Source organism: Rhipicephalus microplus, chromosome 8 (genome assembly GCF_043290135.1).
Source record: "Rhipicephalus microplus isolate Deutch F79 chromosome 8, USDA_Rmic, whole genome shotgun sequence".
In the NCBI taxonomy this organism is placed as follows: Eukaryota; Metazoa; Arthropoda; class Arachnida; order Ixodida; family Ixodidae; genus Rhipicephalus; species Rhipicephalus microplus.
The window spans coordinates 104,132,169-104,153,842 of NC_134707.1; the positions used below are offsets into that span (position 1 = coordinate 104,132,169).

A 21,674-nucleotide genomic window follows, 5' to 3' on the forward strand; every position below is an offset into this window, starting at 1 on the left:
GATCTTCACAACGAACAATATGCAGTTATGTTGTCCGCAAAAGGTGATGTACGCGTGATGGATTCAATGTCACAGGGGAGGCCATTCCATTATGCTGCTGCGCGAAAGTATACTGATGCGGCAAAAACAGTAGTGGGAGCACGTGTGCGTGTGAATGGTGAGGTAAGGGTAGTGCGGTGAGAAATGCGCGATGATGGGATTATGGGAGGATTTTGATTGAAAGAAATTTAAATAATTTGTGAAACAAACAAAGACTGGCAACGAGGTGACGCACACCAAGATCAGTAACATTAATTTCACGCTTTAGGAGTAATATACTTCTATCATGTCAGTCTGAAAATGAATGAGCCTGGTGGTATAATTTTGTACAGAATCTGGCTGGTTAATTAAGTATGCCTGGTGTGCGCTCTAAATAGGCGTTGCATACTCTAGTTTTGATCGGATGAGGGATTTGCACGCGAGAAGTACTATGTCTAGGTGTGCGTAACACAAATGACATATTAGATAATCGAAGCACCTGTTCGCGGGTGATATATTGTTGTTGATATGTGCGTTCCAGGAAAGGTTATATGATAAGGGAACGCGCAGGAATTTATTTGATTCAACATGTTCAACAGTGAAATTAGAGATTAAGTATGAGGATCATAAAAGGTGATGCTGGCGAGAAAATGAAACAAGTTTGTATTTAGTGGGAATAAGCTTCCCTGGCCAAATACTACACTACTCTTGCACAAGATTAAGGTCCCGATGTAGGCCAGCTTGATCAGCAATGCTAGTAATTGTCTGGTAGATGACACAGTTGTAAGCAAATGAACTATTATTAGACGATACATGGATGATAGGTCGTTATTATATAATAGTAAGATGAGGGGTGAGAGTCTTATCTGCTGAAAAAAAAAACAGGGTATCAGGCTGTTAAGCGCATTACTTATGCATTACGGGATGCGAAGCAGCGCTTTGACTCACGCGTGTAACGCTGTACTTATGTTCGTCCGTACGAACACGCCACAACGCGTTCACCTCGACGTAGTAGTTGGAGCGAAGCTATGCAAGTCACGTCGCCGCTACGCATGGACGTAACGCTCCTCTCAAATGCTTACTTCACAGCAGCACGCTCACGCCACTCTTTTACTCACCCGCAGCATGCTCGTTGCAGCGACCGCAGCTGCCGGCTCCTCAGCCCGCTCGCAACACATTTCTCTTTTTCTTCACTTTCTCCACCACCCGCAACGTTAGACCGCACGTCGAGTGGAACACTCTTTCCACTTGTTTATCTGCGATAAATCTTACACGAAACCCAATCCGCCACTGCGTCTCTGCGTTTTAAACAAACGTTCACTCGAGTAAACGCTGCACTAAGCTTCGCTTCAAACCATTCTTCCAGCACCCGCATTGACGCCCGTTTGAATGGGGTGGACGCCTTGCACCCCACTGCTTTTTCGCGTGCCATGAGAATTCTATTCAGGAAGATGGTCCATAGTTTTTTCTTCTTTCTTCTTTTCCAGGAGCTATGATTATGAGTATGTGGATTACACACCAATATGGAAAAATACCAAGAAAATTAGAGGATTCACGTCTTTTAATAAGAGTAAGCAATCACAATTTGTTACATTTCCGATTCTAAACATACAGTAAAACAGCTTCTCAGTTTCGGGCATACTGTGCAGCTAGGGATTGAGATTGTATTCACTGTTATAGCTTTTATGATATGTGGCAGTATATAAAAACAGCATGATTTCTGCGTATTCTGCAGGTAATTAGAAAAGCTCACCAACACACTAGTTTCATGTTGCTATGAAATACGTGCCTCCGATGCGATGTCTGAGAAAAAGCGTAAATGGAATGCCTTTTTAATGCCAAACAATTCAGTGCGACAAGTCATTGTGCCGTCGCATCTGCTTACGTTTTTCATAATTTTGTGTCCGTTTCACTTTTATTCCACTATCATAACAACTACCTAATTATTCACTGCAAAATGCAAGCGCTTGGTTATACTAGCGGCAATCTAAAGTCGCAAAACAACAATATTATTACGAGGGACACCATACAGAAGTGCTCCTGAATATCGACGATATGGTGTTGTCATGCAGTAACTCCGAACAGAAGTACGTGCAGTCAACTGTATATCAAGTTATCCAGTCGATGGCAAATGGGTATACAGTACACATTAAAATGTCTTTCATTTGTTTTTGTTTTTTGCTCGAAGTAAATTCAGTCATTTCACTGATCGTAAAATTTGATAGAGAGTGTTCTTTTTATTGAAGTGTGCTTCATTTTAGGGTAAAAAAAAAACAGACATGGAGACAACACCCATTGCTGGGCCAGCTTGCTTGCATGTTTGCTTGCTCGCTTGATCTTTCTTATGTAGCTTTTACACACTTCGGGGAATTAGCTATAAAAACAGTGGTCAATATACTGAAAAGTAGACTTTAGCTATAAAAACAGTGGTCAATATACTTAAAAGTGGACTTCAGATGAAAGAAAAAAAAGAAATAATTTGCAGGTTGCTGACTAAAAATTGTTCATTTTAATATATTTCATTTTGTAATGCGGTATTTGTCTTTATATCGCTCTGACTGCACGCGCGCCAAAGACCTGTGTCACTTTAGACATCACACACGGCCGTGACGGTTAATGAGTGGGGCATCGACTTTCAAAGCGCGTCCTTTGCACCAATTTACGGGTGATAAAGAGGACGTCGAAGTACGTCCTAGCTCAGCATAATGTGTATATATATTTTGTTTGGAAAGTATTCGACAATAATGTCGCTGAACACAGTACGTAGGCCGACTCGTTTAACGCGATGTGTGGGGAAGCTAGGAGGAGGAAGTTTTTATAACTAGTGTTGCGATTCCGTAAATATTGTGGTTAAATTATTTTTAATATGGCTCAGATATATATACATATATATATATATATATATATATATATATATATATATATATATATATATATATATATATATATATATATATATATATATATATATATATATATATATATATAAATATATAGCGTGCGCATGTGTATGTGTGTGTGCGTGAATGTGTGTGTGTGTACGTAACGTAACGGTGGCGGGAAAAGAAACCAGCCAAAAACGTATATTATAGGCTATTCCGAACAAAAAATGGATGGAAGAAAAGTAAGACAGACAAAAATTTAGTTGGTGAAGCTCTTCCACGGGCTAAGCTACGCCTATCCTAATGTTACTCCACCAGCAATGCCCTGAATCCAAAGCAATTATGAAGGATCAGCGATGATGTTTAATTGGGAACCTTTTTTTACATGCAAAAAGATTGAACTAGTGATAACAAAGTACTGCCTTAATGCGACGTCACAGCTGTATTCGGCCCGTAGTTTTATGATGCCATAGCGGCTGACCCCGCTGCCGTAAAATGGTTTACTTCACTTCAAATAACTGCGGTATATTTAGTCAGTCAATAGTAACCATTTTCTTGAATTTGAGAATGAATATTTTAAAAGTTAAGGGATTCTATGGTTGTTTTTTCAAAATCGGTGCTTTAATAATTCAAACGTTTTCAACGTCTACAATGTAACCACTATAACTATGACAAATCAGTTTGTCAAGACATCCTTTGCTATTGCGATGTTTTTATACCACGGTTCCTGCGAACAATGATGAGAGACGTTGTTATTAGGCTGGCGTATGGTAGCATAATGTTTGGATGAACAAAAATACCACAAAGATCTATAGAGCCCCTACACATAATAATAAAATCACCTTTCACCAATTCAGATATTGCTACATTGCTTGTTCACCAGATACGTCTGCGCGATGTTACATTGCTAAAAAAAAAGAGATCTTACATCGTGGGCTAGTGTTGAAAGGTTTTGTAAAAAAGTTTAGTATTTATGAAACGCTTGAATTGCAGGAACTGGTGAAAATACAACGTATACCCTTCACCACGTATACAAGGATTGCGCTATTGTAAACAAGACAAAGAATACAAAAAGAGAAGGTAAGTACCGTATACTAGCTCAAAATTAGAACGCGATATGTGAAGGAACCCCGCGTGAAAGTATAATTGTTAATACGAGCACACGAAGAGGCTCATTTGGCATTAAAACGTGGGAAAGACTTCTTGAGATATGTATACATCGTGGCAGTGGTGTTCGTGGACACGCGCAATAGCTTGTTTTAATAAACCACTACATAGATATATCGACAGTTGTCAAAAGAAGGCCTATCCTCATGCGCTAAATATACACCAGTGGTCGAAGAAGCATGACTTAATATTACGAAGTGAAAGCATACTTGTTAATGACATCGTCGCACTCTATCTTGGTAGTACAAATGAGTAAAAAAGCGTACTGGGCCTTTACTTTTTGACGGACATCGAAGGATTCCTTTTCGTTAAATGTTGCCTGTACAGCACAACGACTTTGAACATTGCCAAATTCTCTGCCTCCCTACGCCTGAACAGCACTGCAGTGCACACCTCATTGTGTGAAGTGGTGTTCTACACAAACTTTATGAGTATGTTAGTATTACACTCACCATGCTGATTAAAAGGTTTTCTTTGGTTAGAGACATCAGCCTGCTAGAAAAGCGAGCTGTAAATGTTGTGTGCACGCGTGACCTCGAATGTCTCATACTTCAGCAGTAACAGCATTTATTTAAAGAGTGACAGCGTTGAAATTTCAGCCGTCAGACTGAAATGGGGGTGATTTTTCTTGTGGCGTTGCTTTGCTGTACTGTTGTTTGTGTGAGAATCTTTTATCGTGAAAGCCTACATTGTTCTTTTTAGAACTGCGCTTGTTAAGATAGCGCAATAAATAGTTTGCATCCATATGACTGTCATTCACTTCCGACTGCAAATCGTCATTTAAAGGCGCAGTGTGAAATATCCTATATTCCGACAAAAGTATGACGTGTAGAGCAACTAATCGGAAATCGCATCCACATATTAGATTCTACGAGTGTTAACGACATTAGGTTGCAAGTTTTTTTACGCAGCCCATGCCATGATGGGGATGCTACTGCCAAAGTGCTGCACGAACAGTCGAAAACCGCCTACGCATCACGACAGGGAAATCAATCTCGAACTTACTGCAGCTAATTAGAAGTTTCGCATAACTTGAACTGATGGTCCTTTGTACATCATTACCATTTCTTTTTCTGCACGTTAAAGAACCCCAGATGGTTCAAAGTTCCGGAGCCCTCCACTACGGCGTCTCTCATATTCATATGGTGGTTTTGCGACGTTAAACCCCACATAGCAAAGCAACCATTTCTTTTTCTGATGCTTGAAAAAGCAGTTATTACATCTGCTCAATTTTTAACATTTGGAGAGCTCACCACCCTTCCTTATCATGAAGTTCCTGTGCTGTCAGGGAATCACACAACCACACCGCACCTTTAGAGACACTGGCAACGCAGGCTGACCTCTTTCTAAAACCGCTAGCACAAAGCCTTCCTGTTGGCTCTTAGAGTGCCGGTACAGACGCAATCAGGCAAACAATAACAAAGCTGTTCAATATATCGCATTGAACCGCTATGCTATGCACCGTGTTCACTTGTTCTGAAAAATGATAAGAATTCGGAAGTCATAAAACAGTAGTTATGGACACGTTAGAGCATGAGATGTGTGATTACAAACTACATAAAGATTACGACACTGATACTGCTTGAGTGTCTGCTAACATTACATAAGTGAAATTATCGGATATACGGGGGTTGATAATTATGGGTGGCGTTGAGAGGTAGACAAGAGTAGCTGAGTGTAAGCTTTATTGAATGGGGCCTAATTTTTACAGATCTAAGGGGCCACCTTTGAGCGGTATAATGCTCAGCGCCAAGAAAAACTGCAAAATTACGCTTGTTATGGGCAGAATAGGTGTTCTTAAACGTTTTTCCAACTTTAATTATGCAGTGCAATAAATTGCGACTGAACAATGATCATTGAGAAAAACAAATCAGTGACGAAACGCTAAAGAATGCCACTCGAACACAAGACACCCAAACACCTATCATAACGTATCTTGCACAGCATCACTGTAGCGGTGACACGGGGCATATCCCCGCTTGAAGCATGACTAGAAGGACCGAACACTACAGTAGGTTTACTTTGATTATGAACCGATTACTGTAATGTTTTTTCGTCCTGCGATAAAATTGTTTTCTGGGTTCAGGTGTGTGAATCAAAAACCGCAGCTCTCAGCCAACAGAAACATGAAAAAAAAAACACGCGTGTGAATTTGTGATTCAGTTTTACTCCCATTGCTATCTGATGTTGCTCACAGAATACCATGTTATTTAATATATTCGCTGAATAATAATAGACATTTTTATACAAAGATGATGCAAGGGTACTAGTGCCTCCCAGTGCACTGATAGGTGTCGGAAAACGTATTTTTGTGAGGAAAGCTAATCAATAATTTTCTTTTCACAGGTTACAAGCAAGTATGTGAAGTGTGGGTGAACGATCAGTTCTTTGACAGAAACACCGACGGCCTCAGATTTTGCACAGCGAATTTCTGGAAGTACTGCAAACCCCATACCCCAAAACAATACTTTATTTCCGAGTGTGACGAAAGAATTGGCAAAGTTATTTTAGTCTAATGAGCAAGGTCACGAACTCATAGTAAATAATATGAGTAAGTCTTTTTGTGAGCAATATCTCAATAAAATAATATGAAGCGTCGATTCACGAAGTATGTACTATTGTACTGGAACGCGGACAGAAATTAATTCAGGGAGTCTTGAATTGGCGGGGGCAGGGTGAAGAGATATTTTTTGCATGGTTATAATTTGTTCAATACGCCATTGCGTAAAAAATCTGGGTCTGGCATGCATTCGATGTGCCAACCTCCGGCTACGCCACTGCTTCTGCGAAATGCAGACGTTTTGTACCGTAAGCTACACTCGCCCAGATTGAGCAATTTCGCGTGGCTTATGGAGAGCCATTCTGCGCATTCCCCAGGAGTACTGACGTCACACGTCGCATAGCTCGCGCACCAGATAAGAATTGGTAGCTCCTCGATTGACGCACTCTTAGTGGACCGTAATTTTATTCGCGTGAACTCGCTCACTAGTGTGTCTGTCCAAAGCTCATGTTACGTGTACCATGACATAGTCGAGTTAAGTAACTGCTAAGTTTTCTAATTAGGCAATCAGGCATAATGCTTACAGCAAAGTTTCAAATAAGCCTTCATACTTACCGGCCTTTTAAAAGCAATACAGCTGATTTGATTTGAAAAGCTTTAGACACGCCATCATTATTGACGTATTAACATCAATTCCAGGATATTGTCAAACATTCGTGCCTAATTGAGTAGTTTTTGAAGTTGCGCAGATGATCCGTCGTCGTTGTCTACATAACAGAATAATATTCTGTGCGTCTTGCTGATTACTAGTAAAAAAAAACACCTACCAGAGAGCTGACTGATAGCCTCGAGATTCCTCTATACGATCTCCATAAAGTCATTCGTTACTAGTCAAGTGACCATTCCAGTTTTACATTGCAGCACAGTGGCATCACAGTAGATCTATACAGCATCTTTCAGCAGGTGGTAACTATAATGGAACAGCGTGGCTATCAGGAGCACACGAAATGCCACAGTGGTCTATTCGCCTTTGGATTTTGGTCTCGCGGTTGATGTTAGCTCGGAGACTGCGCTCTCAACCGCACCGCCGTAGCCACTGTTTCTTTGAGTAGATAGTTGGCTTCTGATTAGAACTTTGTCGAACAAACAGCCTGGCGATGGTAAACTGACACCTGCAACGAATGTTTCTAAGTGCAATGATAAACTTGTCTTAGTTCTGACCCAATAGACACGGCCAGGAAGGCCAACGAGCATGCTCATGCCGCTGACTGCATTGCTGGTACGAAAGTTTAACTTGTGTGAGTGTTCCCGCTCGAAGTCTGCAGTGTCCTCCGTGCGATACTAATTAGTTCGGGTGTGTCTTTCGACACCTCGATAAACACGTCTCTATCCAGCATTTATAAGTATGCAGCAACAGCTTGCCAAATATTGCGGTGTCTCATCGATGGCACGGTTGTGTACAACAGAGGCTACGTTGTTGAAATCGCAGTCCAGGCCATCAATGAAGATTGCATCACCGTTGCGGATCTGGTCTTAAAAACAAGTGGACTTGTGAAGCTGCCAGACAAGGTTTCCATGGCAATCGAGTTCTAAACGAATAATTCTCATTCAGCTTCTCTCGGTAAAGAGTGTTACAAACAATTACATTTTTTCTCTGTGCCTGAGCGTGCTTCGGCCACCCGTAAAAAAGACGTTACATTTTAGAACAATCTTCAAGAGAAGGGCACGCCTGCTCTTGTCCTTGTGAAAATTGCTGATTTCTGCCATGCTCGCTTTCGCAAACAACACATGATATATTTACTACAGAACAGCTCCTGAAATTGCTGCTTTAGCAGTCAATCACTCGTGCATGGCATCTAATGAAAATGAAAAGAAGCATAAAATTACCAAAGTTCAGATAATAGTACTCGGACAGCTGATAAGCGCGTCAGCCGGGCACCAGCTCGTGCTCCATCACAGTGTGGGAGGTCTTGAGGGGCAGGCGCTGGTGTGGTTGGGAGAGAGGGCACGTTCCGCCTTATTGCGCGCCCTGGCCGATGCAAATGACTGCAGTTGGGGTCGGTTCAGTGAGAGTGACATTACGAAGTAGTTCATAATATTACTGCGCAAGGCTATCAGTTGGGTATCAGAATATAGCGAATATTTATCGCTGGATATATATACCGTTCACAGGGCCACAAAGATTAACGTAGCAAATGCAAGCTGGATGAGTTTAAGTTCCCGCGCGTAATAAAAAGGAAAGCTTAGGGAGCTGCGTGCACAGTGTCTGCACTACCTTAGGTGACAACATTTAGTGAACCTGCACTAAACAGTGACAGCAGGTTTCAGTTATAAATTTGTGATAAGCAGTGCGCTTCGTGCGCGTTTGTCTTGATCAGCAAACTGCGTATGTGTGCACGAACACCGACCGAATAAAGCCGTAGACTCATATATCTTGCACCGCTAAGCTGTGTTCATGAGGTGCGCTTACTCGGGGCAACACGGAGGCTGTGTCGTCGGAGGTCTTCGCGGTATATTTTGGGAACCTTCGTGGTACGGGGGCCTTCGTGGTTGCTTTTGAAACGTCGCTACTCCTGGTGTAAGTCTTCCACGCTTGTAGCCTCCACTAATTGAATGACTAAAGTATTGGCAAGGCGCTGAAACAGAGTTGCAAGCTTATAGAAGAGTGGCCCATAGGAAAGGCATAACAGAAATAAGTGCCAGAAAAGTGTTTGCAGCACATGCATGGTGTACGAAGGCGTGAGGCGCCTTTCCATTCTGAGTTTGACTATCCCCTTCTTACTTCTACTTCGGGTACTTAAGATAGTTAGGAAAGCTAACGCTATTGTTTATGGGTCGGTGGTTTCATAAAGGCACTAGCAGTACTTCACCAATACCCAGCACTGACGGCAGAGACAAGCGGCCGCAGTCTCTGCCGCAGGCTTCTGCCTGAATGAGAAGCAGGTAACCATGAAAAAGTGGCCCAAGCCAACGGAATCAAAAGTGAAAACTAATTTTGCCTTGCAATAAGAAAATCCTGACGTTTCATGTGCAACTTGGACCATTTATCAGATGTCACTGTGAGGCGGCACAGAAAAACAGAGTTAATAATGCCTTCTCTGCAAGACAGAGAAAAAGGTGATTAAGCTTGTTTTGGTCAACGTGCCATTTTCCATCGTATTACAGACTCGGTAGCACACCTGTACGCAGGTTGATGCTTTCGAGTGTTGCCTAAGTATACCAGGACAGCGGAAAAAAATATTTCCCATGTACATTCCTACTTATGGTGGGAATCGACGTTATGTGAAGCATATGAAGGGAAGGTGACCGTGTTTTAAAATTTATTGAGCGATACGTGATGTATTGGCGCTAAATGGGTACATAAGTATGTTCAGCAGTCGCAATGTTGGCACATGACAAGTTGCTGGCAGTTGCAGGTTGGCACCAGCAGGAAAATGAGTATAAAAAACACCAGAACTGATAACCTCATATGAACCGCTAGTATACGCTAGGATGGTAGCCTTATACACTGATACATAATTCAACTTTATCGGATTGCCCCTAACTATACTATTGATGTTAATCCGACGTGACGGCTGTATCATAGGAGACATGTATAATGTTCAAAATATTAGAAAGCCAGTACTGCCACCACAATTGATGGTCATGAAGTTTATAGAATCTATTTGAAAAGTAGTTGCGAGACCTAGCGTGACAATGTGGTAGAATAAGTGGTCGCCACGCAGATTGACGTGGTTCTACTCATGCTGGTACCTTGACAATCATTCTTCGCATTGGTCGGCTTGACCCTACAGATCTCAGTATTTCTTAACTCTCGTGCATTAAAATTACCTGCATGTGTTCTCTTCATTCCTGCGAAGATCTTAAGTGTTAAACACCTGTGGCACATACCCCTCGTGTGTATGCGCCACCGTTTGGCGGAAAGTCTTTGGCGACGTATGCGACGGGATTGTGACATTATTCATGCCTTGATCAGCGTGTCATATATTTCAAACCATCCTGACCTTCCATAATAATTTTGATTCAAGCCAATTGATGTAAGAGGTTCATCACGAGAGCACTCAGACGTAGCCCCACCGTGGTGGTCTAGTGGCCAGGGTACTGGGCTGCTGACCAGCATGTTGAGGGATTTAATCACGGCGGCGACGGTAACATTATTGATGCAGACAAAAATGCTTTAGGCCCGTGTGCTGTGATTTGGGGGCACTTTAAAGAACCCCAGTTGGTCGAAATTTCATGAGCCCTCTATTACGTTGTCTCTCATAATCAAAAGGTGGTTTTGGGATGTTAAACCCCACATATCTATCAATCAGCACCCAAATTTAGGTGGTGAGAGATATAGATAGGTTGATAGATAGATAGATAGATAGATAGATAGATAGAGAGATAGATAGATGGATAGATGGATAGATAGATAGATAAATAGATAGATAGATAGATAGATAGATAGATAGATAAATAGATACCGAAAGTGCTTGCAGTACACAAAACATGCTTCGCATTTAAAACCTGCTGGTGGAAACTTCGAAAGCTTCGAAAGCTCTCGAAGTTGATTAATAGGTATAAGGCATCCGATGTAAGATGGTATAACATGAAGAAAATTGAACACGCTCTGAAAAACGAAGGAAGCGTCAAAGCAGTGAAGAGGAAACTTGAGATAGGCAAAAATTGGATGTATGCACTAAGGGACAAAGAAGGCAAAATAACTACCAATATGAATGGGATAGTTAAAATAGCGGAGGAGTTTTACAGAGATACATATGTACAGTAGCAGGGACTACCACGACGTTAATACTATAAGAACTAGCAGTAACCCAGACGACACCCCACCAGTAATGATAGAAGAAGTCAGAAAAGCTTTGTAGAGCATGCAAAGAGGCAAAGCTGCTGGTGGGGATCAGGTAACATCAGATCTGCTGAAATATAGAGGACAGATTGTGCTGGAAAAACTAGCCACCCTGTTTACGAGGTGTCTCCTGACGGGAAGGGCGTCAGGAGACGCCCTTGCCGTCAGAGAAATCAGGGCGTCGATGAAGCATATATAAACATCCTGGAAGAAATATACAGGTATTAACTGCTACCGTAGTGCTTCATAAAGAAAGCAGCAGAATACCGATCAAGAAGGGTGTAACCCAGGGGGACACAATCTCCCCAATGCTCTTTACCGCGTGCTTACAGGAGGTTTTCAGAAGCCTAGAATGGGAACAGTTAGGGATAAAAGTTAATGGAGAGTACCTCAGTAACCTGCACTTCGCCGATGGCATTGCATTGCTGAGTAACTCAGAGGACGAATTGCGACTTATGATTACGGAGTTAGACAAGGCGAGCAGAAAGGTGGGTCTGAAAATTAATCTCCAGAAAACTAAAGTAATCTACAACAACCTCGGAAGAGAGCAACGCTTCGAGATATGTAATAGAGCACTTCAAGTTTTAGAAGACTATGTCTAGTTAGGGCAGGCAATAACCGCGCAGCCAAACCACGAGATTGAAGTAATTAGAAGAATAAGAATGGGGTGGAGAACATTTGGCAAGCACTCTCAAATTATTACAGGTAGATTGCCAGTATCCCTCAAGAGGAAGCTATGCAACAGGTGTATCTTGCCGGTACTTAGCTACGGCGCAGAAACCTGGAGACTTACAAAGAGGGTTCCACCTAAATTGAGGACGATGCAGCCAGCATAGAAAAGGAAAATGGTCGGTGTAACCTTAAGAGACAAGAAGAGAGCAGAGTGGATTAGTGAACAAACGGGGGTTAAGGATATCATAGTTCAAATCAAGAAGAGGAAATGAACATGGGCCGGGCATGTAGCGCGTAGACAGGATAACCGTTGGTCATTGAGGGTAACTGACTGGATTCCCAGAGAAAGCAAGCAGGTCAGGGGGAGACAAAAGGTTAGGTGGGGAGATGAGATTAAGAAGTTTGCGGTTATAAATTGGCAGCAGCAAGCACAGGGCCGAGTTAACTGACGGAACATGGAAGAGGCCTTTGTCCTGCAGTGGACGTAACCAGATTGATGATGATGATGATGATTATGATAATGATGGTGGTGATGATGATGATGATGATGATGATGATGATGATGTGGAAACTTACCCCAAAGTCAATGACACCGGAAATATCGAAAGCAACGCGGTGATTGTTGACCTCCTGGTGACTGACCAATGCATTCGCCTGTCAGCAGAACTATGTAGGCACAGGTTAAGGCTTCCAGCCCTCCAGTTTTATAGCAATTAGTTCGCTCAAGACGTTGAGGCCCTGCCATAAATAATAACTGGAGCACAAATGCTTGCAATGACATCAATAAATTTGGGATAGCTGTCCAACGCAAGCCAGCAAATGACAAAATGATGAATTGTTTTCAGCTTAGCAGATCTTGAAGCTTGAAATGCCCCACGATTGTACGCGAAAGTCTGGACAGGTATTTGCTACATAGAAAGAGAGAGAGAGAGAGACAGCGCGATTACTAAAAAAAAGAAAGACGGGCAACTTGAACAGGACATGTAGGCTTCGTTGCACTGAATTAAAATGAATGGGGACGAAAATTCAGACAACAGAACAACCGTAGGTGCGAAGGACCTCCTAGCATATCACAGCATTATTATGCTTAGTATATTTCAGCAAAGGGATGCACAACGAAAGTGAGCAAAAAGGCAAGAGGAGGAGAGACAGCGAAACGCCTCATAACTTTACAAATTGTATTTTATCAGGAATATAGGGACGGGTAATCAGTGTGAGGAGGACCGATGACATAGCGATGAGGAGGGACAAAGAAGGAACAACTAGAAGTGAGAAGGCACAACATAGCATATTAGAGTATAGCCTCGCAAGGCGTGTTCTTTAACCCCGATAATGCCGAGCCAATCACCTTGTAAATTACTAGTTCACAAACGAATCCAACTCCTCTACCCAAAAAAGAAACAGTCTATGAAAGCACGCCAAATTTAACAACATGTCTATTCAGCGCGCTAGCGAACGCAGAGTATGGTTCGGAAAAATAAGTAGAACCAGGAGTTTATTTTACAAATATATATTCTGAGTTGATTCTGTGAAACACCATCTAAACATGCCCTCTTGGCTGGTTCGACGACAAAACAACTTAGATGAGCTGAAGCATGTTGTGGAAAGAAATAATTAATCACAATCGCCAGCACTCCACACCATTCACTAACACTTAGGGTCACTCAATACTTAAAAGCTTTAGGTATCCTTCAAGGTAGACTAGCACTAATGAGTCCTTCCTCTGCGCTGATGTTAATAGCATGCCTTCTCGGCGACAGTATTCATACACACGTCACTGCTTACATGTTGCCACCTTTTACCGCATCTTCCTAGGTCGACTGATGTCGCTATATTGTAATCTAACACGTGTCTTTGGTCCTCCAAATAAGACTCGCTTGTACAGCTACTCTTATTTAGTAACTGAGTAGAATACCTTCACTTGAAACCGCTAAAATTTCTTAAATAGGCAAAATAGTGTAAAGGCAGTGCGCCCCCTTCCTTTTGTCATCCTTCTGCCCTCTGTGAAGCGGATGGCACATCTCTAATGCCGAGCTGGTCTCCATTGTCACCTGGAGAAGTTTCTGTTTGTTTAGAGCCGATCTCGGTCGCCGTCTTTGTTACAGATCTTTCAATGCACTGGTTAGAACTGCATGCGTCCCGTGTATACCTAGCTTTTGCGTGCACGCTGTGTTTCGACTTAGGTACAAAGCCAGCCTGACTTTTCATCACCGTGAGAGGGCACTGCGGTTTAACTGGTAGAAACAATCTTAACGTTGTCGAAAAGCTATTCGTCACAACACCCTGTGCGCATGACGATTTAAGAGAAACGCACAAATGCAGTCAATCGGAATCAGTAGTCAGGCTAGTGACCTTATTTTTATTATGAAAAATAGTTTTGCGCACCTTTCTATATGGGCGCAATTTGTCAGGTACTTGAACAATTTGAACAATGGATCAATTTCTTTCGATAAATCATGGTATCTCTTTGACCCTCAAGCATAGTTTCTACGGAATTATTCTTTATTGACAATACGTGGAGTGGTATTTATATCCTGAGAGGTAAATTGTTTAACGCCACTGGTATACTTCGTACGCCTAATATTAGGATGGCACACTGACTAACATACGGACAAGCAGGAAATTTTGATTTCAAAACGTCAGTAAATTAGGGCCGTTCTTTTTAATTAACATGGAGTTCAGTCACCAAAACTTTACCTCAGGAATGAAAATAACTACACTTTTTTTCTAGGTATTAGGTGTTTACTTCAAACTAAGATTTAACTTCTTCATTGGTATTGGTCAAGCGGGCACTTCGTGATGCAAATTTATGCTACCTTCCCAGAAAGTATGCTACCCGATTACTGACCTTGGAGACCTACGTGACATTTGCAAGTGCGTATTGCTGTAGATGTTGTTGCTCTGAAGTTATAATAGCTCGAGCACTACTTCAAATGCGTCTGTGCGTGTTAAGTACAAATATCGGCACACAGGTGGTATTAAAGCAGCAACAACCTCTCGTACCTTCAAATCGACTGCCTTTCCATATTCCTGCCAATTTCTGTGCTTTATAATTGATGTTCCCTGAGAATACAATGCAACATCTACAGAAAACAACTTAGCTTTTAAAGCGTTCGCTGCATAGCGCAATGCTAGCGTTCAGTCACAAAGGTGTTATTTACCCTTATTTACAACGGTAATTCGCAATACGGACTTTCTGCAACAGTTGCGCTTCTATCTAGTTAGCTTTGTAAGATTATCAATATATCTGAAACTATAATACGTTTCATATGGTTAACAATAATATTTTGGTGCTCCACTGTACCCTCAGAATTAGGCTGGTGGACAATTGGCAGCATCCCGCTTTCACCACTGAACTGTATCTCGCGTCCTTTACCATCAGATACGTGGCTTCTGAGACTCAGTAGTTTCAAACATATGCACTTGGACATTTGCACCGACATATTCTCGCCTAATTTACCACGGGCTTTCTACATATGCGGTTGCTTGATTATGTCGGTATACGTGCTACGTACCCTGACCACGTTCATTTTTTTTTGTTTCAACTATGTTATCCTTGACGCTCGCTTGATCCTCGAATCACTCTTTCCATTTACTATCTTTGGAGGTTCCTTCTCTTTAGCGCCTTGCTGCTTCAGCCTCAACTCAATTTGAACCCTCATTGTAAGCATCTGGGTTCGTGCTGCGTAAGTGGGACTATGGAATTGGGATATGGACTATGAACTATGCAGTGAGGTCATCTTGTGCTAGTATGACTATGCTAGTGTGTATGATACATTATCGGCAAAGCCACACTGTGATTACTTTTCCTTTTGTAGAGCCCCAGGCGAAACAATCCAACCAGTCTACTCACTTCCGCACATCTTTCCCGAAATAGTCAGTGAAACAGGTATACATTTTGAAGACACTTAAACGTTAACGGCACAACAAAGGCCTCGCTATAGTTCATTCTGGCCTCCGAATATATATTCAACTGCCTTGAGCTGAAAAAGTTTGCTAGCGCACGTTAAGGTGTTCAAACTTGCTGATTAGCTCAAGAAAAAAGTAACATACGCATTTCACCCTCACGGCTCCCAGGAGCCAACATTTAACGTCTTCGCTTCCGTCTGGTCACTGTCATTCAAAGCGAGAAATGTCTAGTGGTGGCAATCTGATCAGCGTACAATAAGTGCGAATTCACGAAAGGCATTGCCCCGAGATTTAGCGCAAGAATGCTTCCATGAAGGACTTCATTTTATCTCTAAGAATATAATAAAAAACAAAGAACTTTGTAGACGCATACTGACACAATAAAATACGTTGTAGAATTATCCAACGAGTGTTAAACCATCACGATCTCCGCGTTCCCGATGAAGTACATTTATTTTGCATGCGCCAACGTCTTCTAGAGACATCTGCGTATACCTTCCTATACCTTGCAATTGGTTTTGTTTAAAAACATAAGCGTGGCTCTAAAATGACGTGACAGGATGGAGAGAACACAGGCAACGCCAGCAGTCTACTCTTGCCGATTGCATTTGTTCGCTAATTCAGCACTTGGGCATATATATATATATATATATATATATATATATATATATATATATATATATATATATATATATATAAATTATATGTGTGTGTGTGTTTGTGTACTTATGTGCCACTTTTGTGCCTACGTGCATGTGTCAGCGCTTTGACGCTTTCCACCGCTTGACGCATAAGTGGGCCATAAGTTATGAGTTGCTCATTTCCCCACAAAGACCACAGGGGTAGCACTCGTGCTACTCGATCAATCCCTGAAGCTTCTGTCTATGATCTAGTTGACCTCTTTTTGTAGGATGCTCTTTTCTGCAGCGCAGACGCGGAAAAGAGCTTCATACCCCCATTTAACAAGAAATACCCGCATTTAACAAGATCAATGATGCGGCTGTAATGACGTACCTTGTACACGAGTACACTGAATTTTTTCACCTTTGTTCTGATGCTTGCTCTAGCATTGATGCGGTCTGGCTGAAATTCAAATTCCGTGTCATGCACTGTATGCGGAACTTTGTCCCAATGGTTTTAAATAAACTCAAAAACACAATTCGTGGATTACACGTAAAATAATCCATACTAAACGCGAAATAAAGAGGTTGCGTAAAACTAACAAAAACCGGAAGGTTCCATTGATTGATATGTGGGGTTTAACGTCCCAAAACCACCATATGATTATGAGAGACGCCGTAGTGGAGGGCTTCGGAAATTTAGACCACCTGGGGTTGTTTAACGTGCACCCAAATCTGAGCACACGGGCCTACAACATTTCCGCCTCCATCGGAAATGCAGCCGCCGTAGCCGGGATTCAAACCCGAGACCTGCGGGTCAGCAGCCGAGTACCTTAGCCACTAGACCACCGCGGCGGGGCCCGGAATGTTCCAGGCTACCGTTCTATACTAAACTCACTTACTAGATCACTGAAGGATCAGGTGCGTAACGCGAAACAGAAGTTCTGCGGGTCCACATTGAATAAGTTTATTAAAAACTTTCTCCACAAATTATGTAAATATATGAGCACAAAAATGACTAATCGACCTTCACCAGACGGTCAAAACCAAGCAAGAGCTTACGATTTCAACTATTATATTCGTTCGGTTTTTACAGTGATAATGGCACTGTGAACATGAATGCTTCTTTTTATTATCAGGATATCTAATTATTAGGCACGCCTTTTTTATTAGAGGCTGGCATTAGGTCGCAGCTTCTAGGCAATAATTAAAAAAAATGTAGCGGTCCAGGCGGAATCCCAAATGGCTTCCTTAAACAATATGCAGAACCAGTCAGTAAATATCTTTATTTAATATACTTCAAATCACTGGCAGATGGCTGCATTTCAGCTGAGTGGAAAATTGCCCAAATTACTCCAATATTTATATCAGATAATTTCGCGAGTCCTTCTAATTATAGGCCTATTTTGATCACCTGCACTAGTAGCAAAATTCTTGAACATATTGTGTTAAAATTTCTAATCAGCTTTATTGAATCAAACAACATTCTGCATTCCAACCAGCATGGCTTTGAATCAGGACTATCTACAGTTACAGAGCTCGTCGAGACACTTCATGACCTGTCTCTCGACATAAATGAAGGTATTCAAACTGATGTTATTTTTCTCGACTTCTCGAAGGCATTCGACCACGTCTCGCACCCTAAACTACAACTTAACCTTAATCAATTGTTAGGCGATGGCCCCATCTTTCAATGGATAACTAATTACTTAACTGACCGTCACCAATACGTACAACATGGCATCCACACTTCTTACCTAGCTCCGGTGTTGTCAGACGTCCCGCAGGGGTCTGTACTAGCTCCAGTTTTGTTCCTAATATATATAAATGACATAACTAAATACGCTAACGTTAAACTCAGGCACTTTGCAGACGACTGTATGCTTTACAATGAAATACGTCATCACGATGATCAGGTGAAGTTTAGTAATTCAATAAACAAAATAGCTCAGTGGTGGGCTGATTGCCAAATGACTATAAACATTGACAAAACTGTATTTATGTCCATTACCAACAAGGTGTCTAAGTTTGGTTTTCAATACCATTTTAATAATGTGCCACTACGAAGGGTTAACCAGTACAAATACTTTGGTATCACAATTTCATCTGATCTTAGTTAGACAAAGCACGTGCGTGAAGTGTCCAAAAAAGTGATGAGCAAATTATTTTGTATTATACGGGCCCTGTCATTCGCCACACATGAAACGAAGCTTCTTGCTTACGTCCCATTTGTCCACCCGGTCTTAGAATATGCTAATATTGTGTGGTTCCCTCACACTGTGAATAGTATCGCTATACTGGGAAAGGTTCAGCGGAAAACAGTGCGCTTTATCTTGAACAGATACGGGCGCAACGACTCACCTACTGCTCTACTACCTCGTGCTGGTCTAGCCACCCTTGAAAGTCGTGCAAAGGTTCTCCGGCTCAAATTTCTTTATCTACTTTTACACAGATCATTCCGCATACACCCAGATATTTACTTGAGCTTTCGAGATACCAAACCGACGAGGCGAACCCATGCATGGGAACTCGAAGAATACTCATTTAGTAATAATGCTTTTTCCTATTCGTTCTTCCCGCGCGTAATTCGAGAATGGAACACACTGAATGCAGTCATTACACAGCAGCCAACATTAGAGAAATTTATGAAACTAATTGAAGGCACTGATCTATACTAACCTAGTTAGCATGTACAGTGATCACCTGTTTTCCTTAATGCGGTCCTTTTTGTTTCCAATTGTCATACTAAAACACTTGTCTGCATATATTTATTGTCTGATATGGTTCCTTGATAACAATACTCGAATTGTGTTTTCTTTTTTCTGGGATTCGTTTACTCTCGACTCCTGTTTTTTGTAGGTGTACCATTGGTGTATTTTGTACTTGGTTATCGTTCAAATAACTATTATTAAATATTGTTTTATGCTGTACTGCTGTGTTCATAGATTATTTGATCTATATTATTCTACTTTTTCTTGTTTCAAACGTCGAAATTTGTGACAGTGATGCTCACCCCCATAATAATCCTCATAGGGGATTGACAGTACTCTGTAAATAAATAAAAAATAAATGGTCTTTGACAAATGGAGCCCTAGCCGACACCAGCGTTTATGCGATGGGTGACAAGAGATGTCCGGCCATGAGGGTTGCTTTTCTAAGTGAGACACGTCCTGATAACCTGACTAGAGGTGACAAACAGCTGTTGTTTGTTCCACAGCAAGATCAGAGGCAATGATACAAATGTTAGTCAAATTGGACGAGAACTAAGTAATAGGAGAGAAATGTGTGCTGTAACTAGAGAAAGATTCTGCAGCCTCCCCCCCCCCCTTCAAAAAAAAAGTTCTCATATTGTTCGAAAGCAGGCTTATACTCAAGGCGACGCCATGAGTAGCACGTGCTTAGCAATTAAGTCGGCGACTGTTACCGACGCTCGATGCTCGATTATTTGAAGGGGCCATGACATGGTCACGCAAAAATTTGCGGTTTTCGGTGAAACACGAAGTTAGAAGGCGGAATATGTGTGTACACGTGTGAAAACTGGACTGTGAAAGATTATTGCAGTCCAAAATGAGCCGTAGAAGTCTTCGGCTGTAAACTCCGTCCACCGCCGGCGACTGCCATTGTGCCGTGGGGTGCATAACGTCAGAAACCGATGGGAGCAGTGCCGTCGTCTGCTGCCAAACGGCACCATTGGCACGCGGTCAGTGTGTTCACTGTGTTGCGAGTGTTGCTTGTCGCGTGATCCGCACATGTCGCAAGTCCTGCGAGGTAAGATCGCCATGTCGTCGGCGCCATCATGAGCTCAAGATTCGGGCAATGATTCATTGAGCAGCAGAAGCGGCGACGACGTCTTGTGCCATTGCTTCAACCATTGCAAGTCGTTCAGTTCCAGTGGCACGTTGAACAACGCTGAAACAACTCAGTTGCAAGCGCAGCTGACCATGAAACACGATCCCCCTGAGTACTGCACACCATGCAGAAGGTCGCGGAGCAAGCGGTTCGTTACGTCACGGCTAGCGAGCGCGCCAGTGTTGTCCAAGCACTGGGCCACTCGCTCATTTATAAAAATATTTGATTATAAATTACCGGCACGACCGAATGCACTGATATTTCGCCATCTTCTTGTGAACGTACAAGCACCGGCCCACACAACACAGATTATGGTAAAAAAATGGGTGTCATGAGTCATTTATTGTCGGTGCCTATTGTTCAATGTGCGCGTAATCATATGCGAATTCCAATCTGAACATTTTCTTATGTTAATATGCGTAAACATTACGTCCCGAGCAGCAGAGCAGTGCTACTTTCTAGCAGCCTACTACTACAACAAATCTGTCAGGCAGGCTTGAGGCAAGATACCTCGGGTTCCGTTCGGCAAATACGTCAATTCTAGTTCATGCAGTTTTCGTTAGTACGCACAGGATTTCGCAAAGCGTCGTTCATGTATGGTAATGGAGCTAAAATATAAGCTTTGACGCCGCAGCAAATAGCCAGGAGGCGAGGTTCTATAGTTTGGAAAAGAATATGGGCTTCTATGCACATTTCTGCATACTATAAAAATCTTCACGAACTAGAATTGACGTAATTTCCGTAATTACCTAGGCATTTCGCCTCGAGCCTGCCTGACGGATTTGCAGTTGTATTTGGCCGCTAGAAATTAGCGCTGTCGCTGCTGCACAGAACGGAGTGTTATTACACATAAATATAAAAAAAGTTTCAGTTCGGCATTCGTACATGAAAATGCACACATTCAAGCATACGCACCAACATGTATAAATGGGCTGTAGCATCATTAAAAAAAATATGCTTTAGCTACGTTCTCTGGACAGTGAAAGGTCCTTTATTTCTGCTATGCACTGGACAAGTCGCAAAAGGAAACAAATACCAAGCGAGCTCGAATAAAAGGATGCCGGATACATGATCTTGATATTCATTACTACTTGCTAAGAACAGTTAAATGTCTTGAAGGTGCCATAAAACTCGTTTTTTATAGATATTATTTCTTTCAGTGCTTCCTAATGAGGACAATGGTTCTTACGGGGCCAGTTTTTCAGAAATGC

The 21,674-nt window shown here is 42.0% G+C and overlaps 1 protein-coding gene across 3 annotated transcripts in view; it reads left to right on the plus strand.

The window, feature by feature from the left end:
• Positions 1 to 6,667, plus strand: part of LOC119183241 (uncharacterized) — a 38,980-nt gene extending 32,313 nt beyond the window's left edge. For all 3 annotated transcript variants that reach the window (XR_012885761.1, XM_075872440.1, XM_075872441.1), the window contains 3 exons: positions 1,506 to 1,588; positions 3,894 to 3,980; positions 6,414 to 6,667. Coding sequence is in view for 1 of the 3 variants with exons in the window: in XM_075872440.1 (XP_075728555.1) it covers positions 1,506 to 1,588; positions 3,894 to 3,980; positions 6,414 to 6,583 (340 nt within the window). In the remaining 2 variants the exon portion in view is untranslated. The remainder of the gene's footprint in view (positions 1 to 1,505; positions 1,589 to 3,893; positions 3,981 to 6,413) is intronic.
• Positions 6,668 to 21,674: the final 15,007 nt, after the last annotated feature.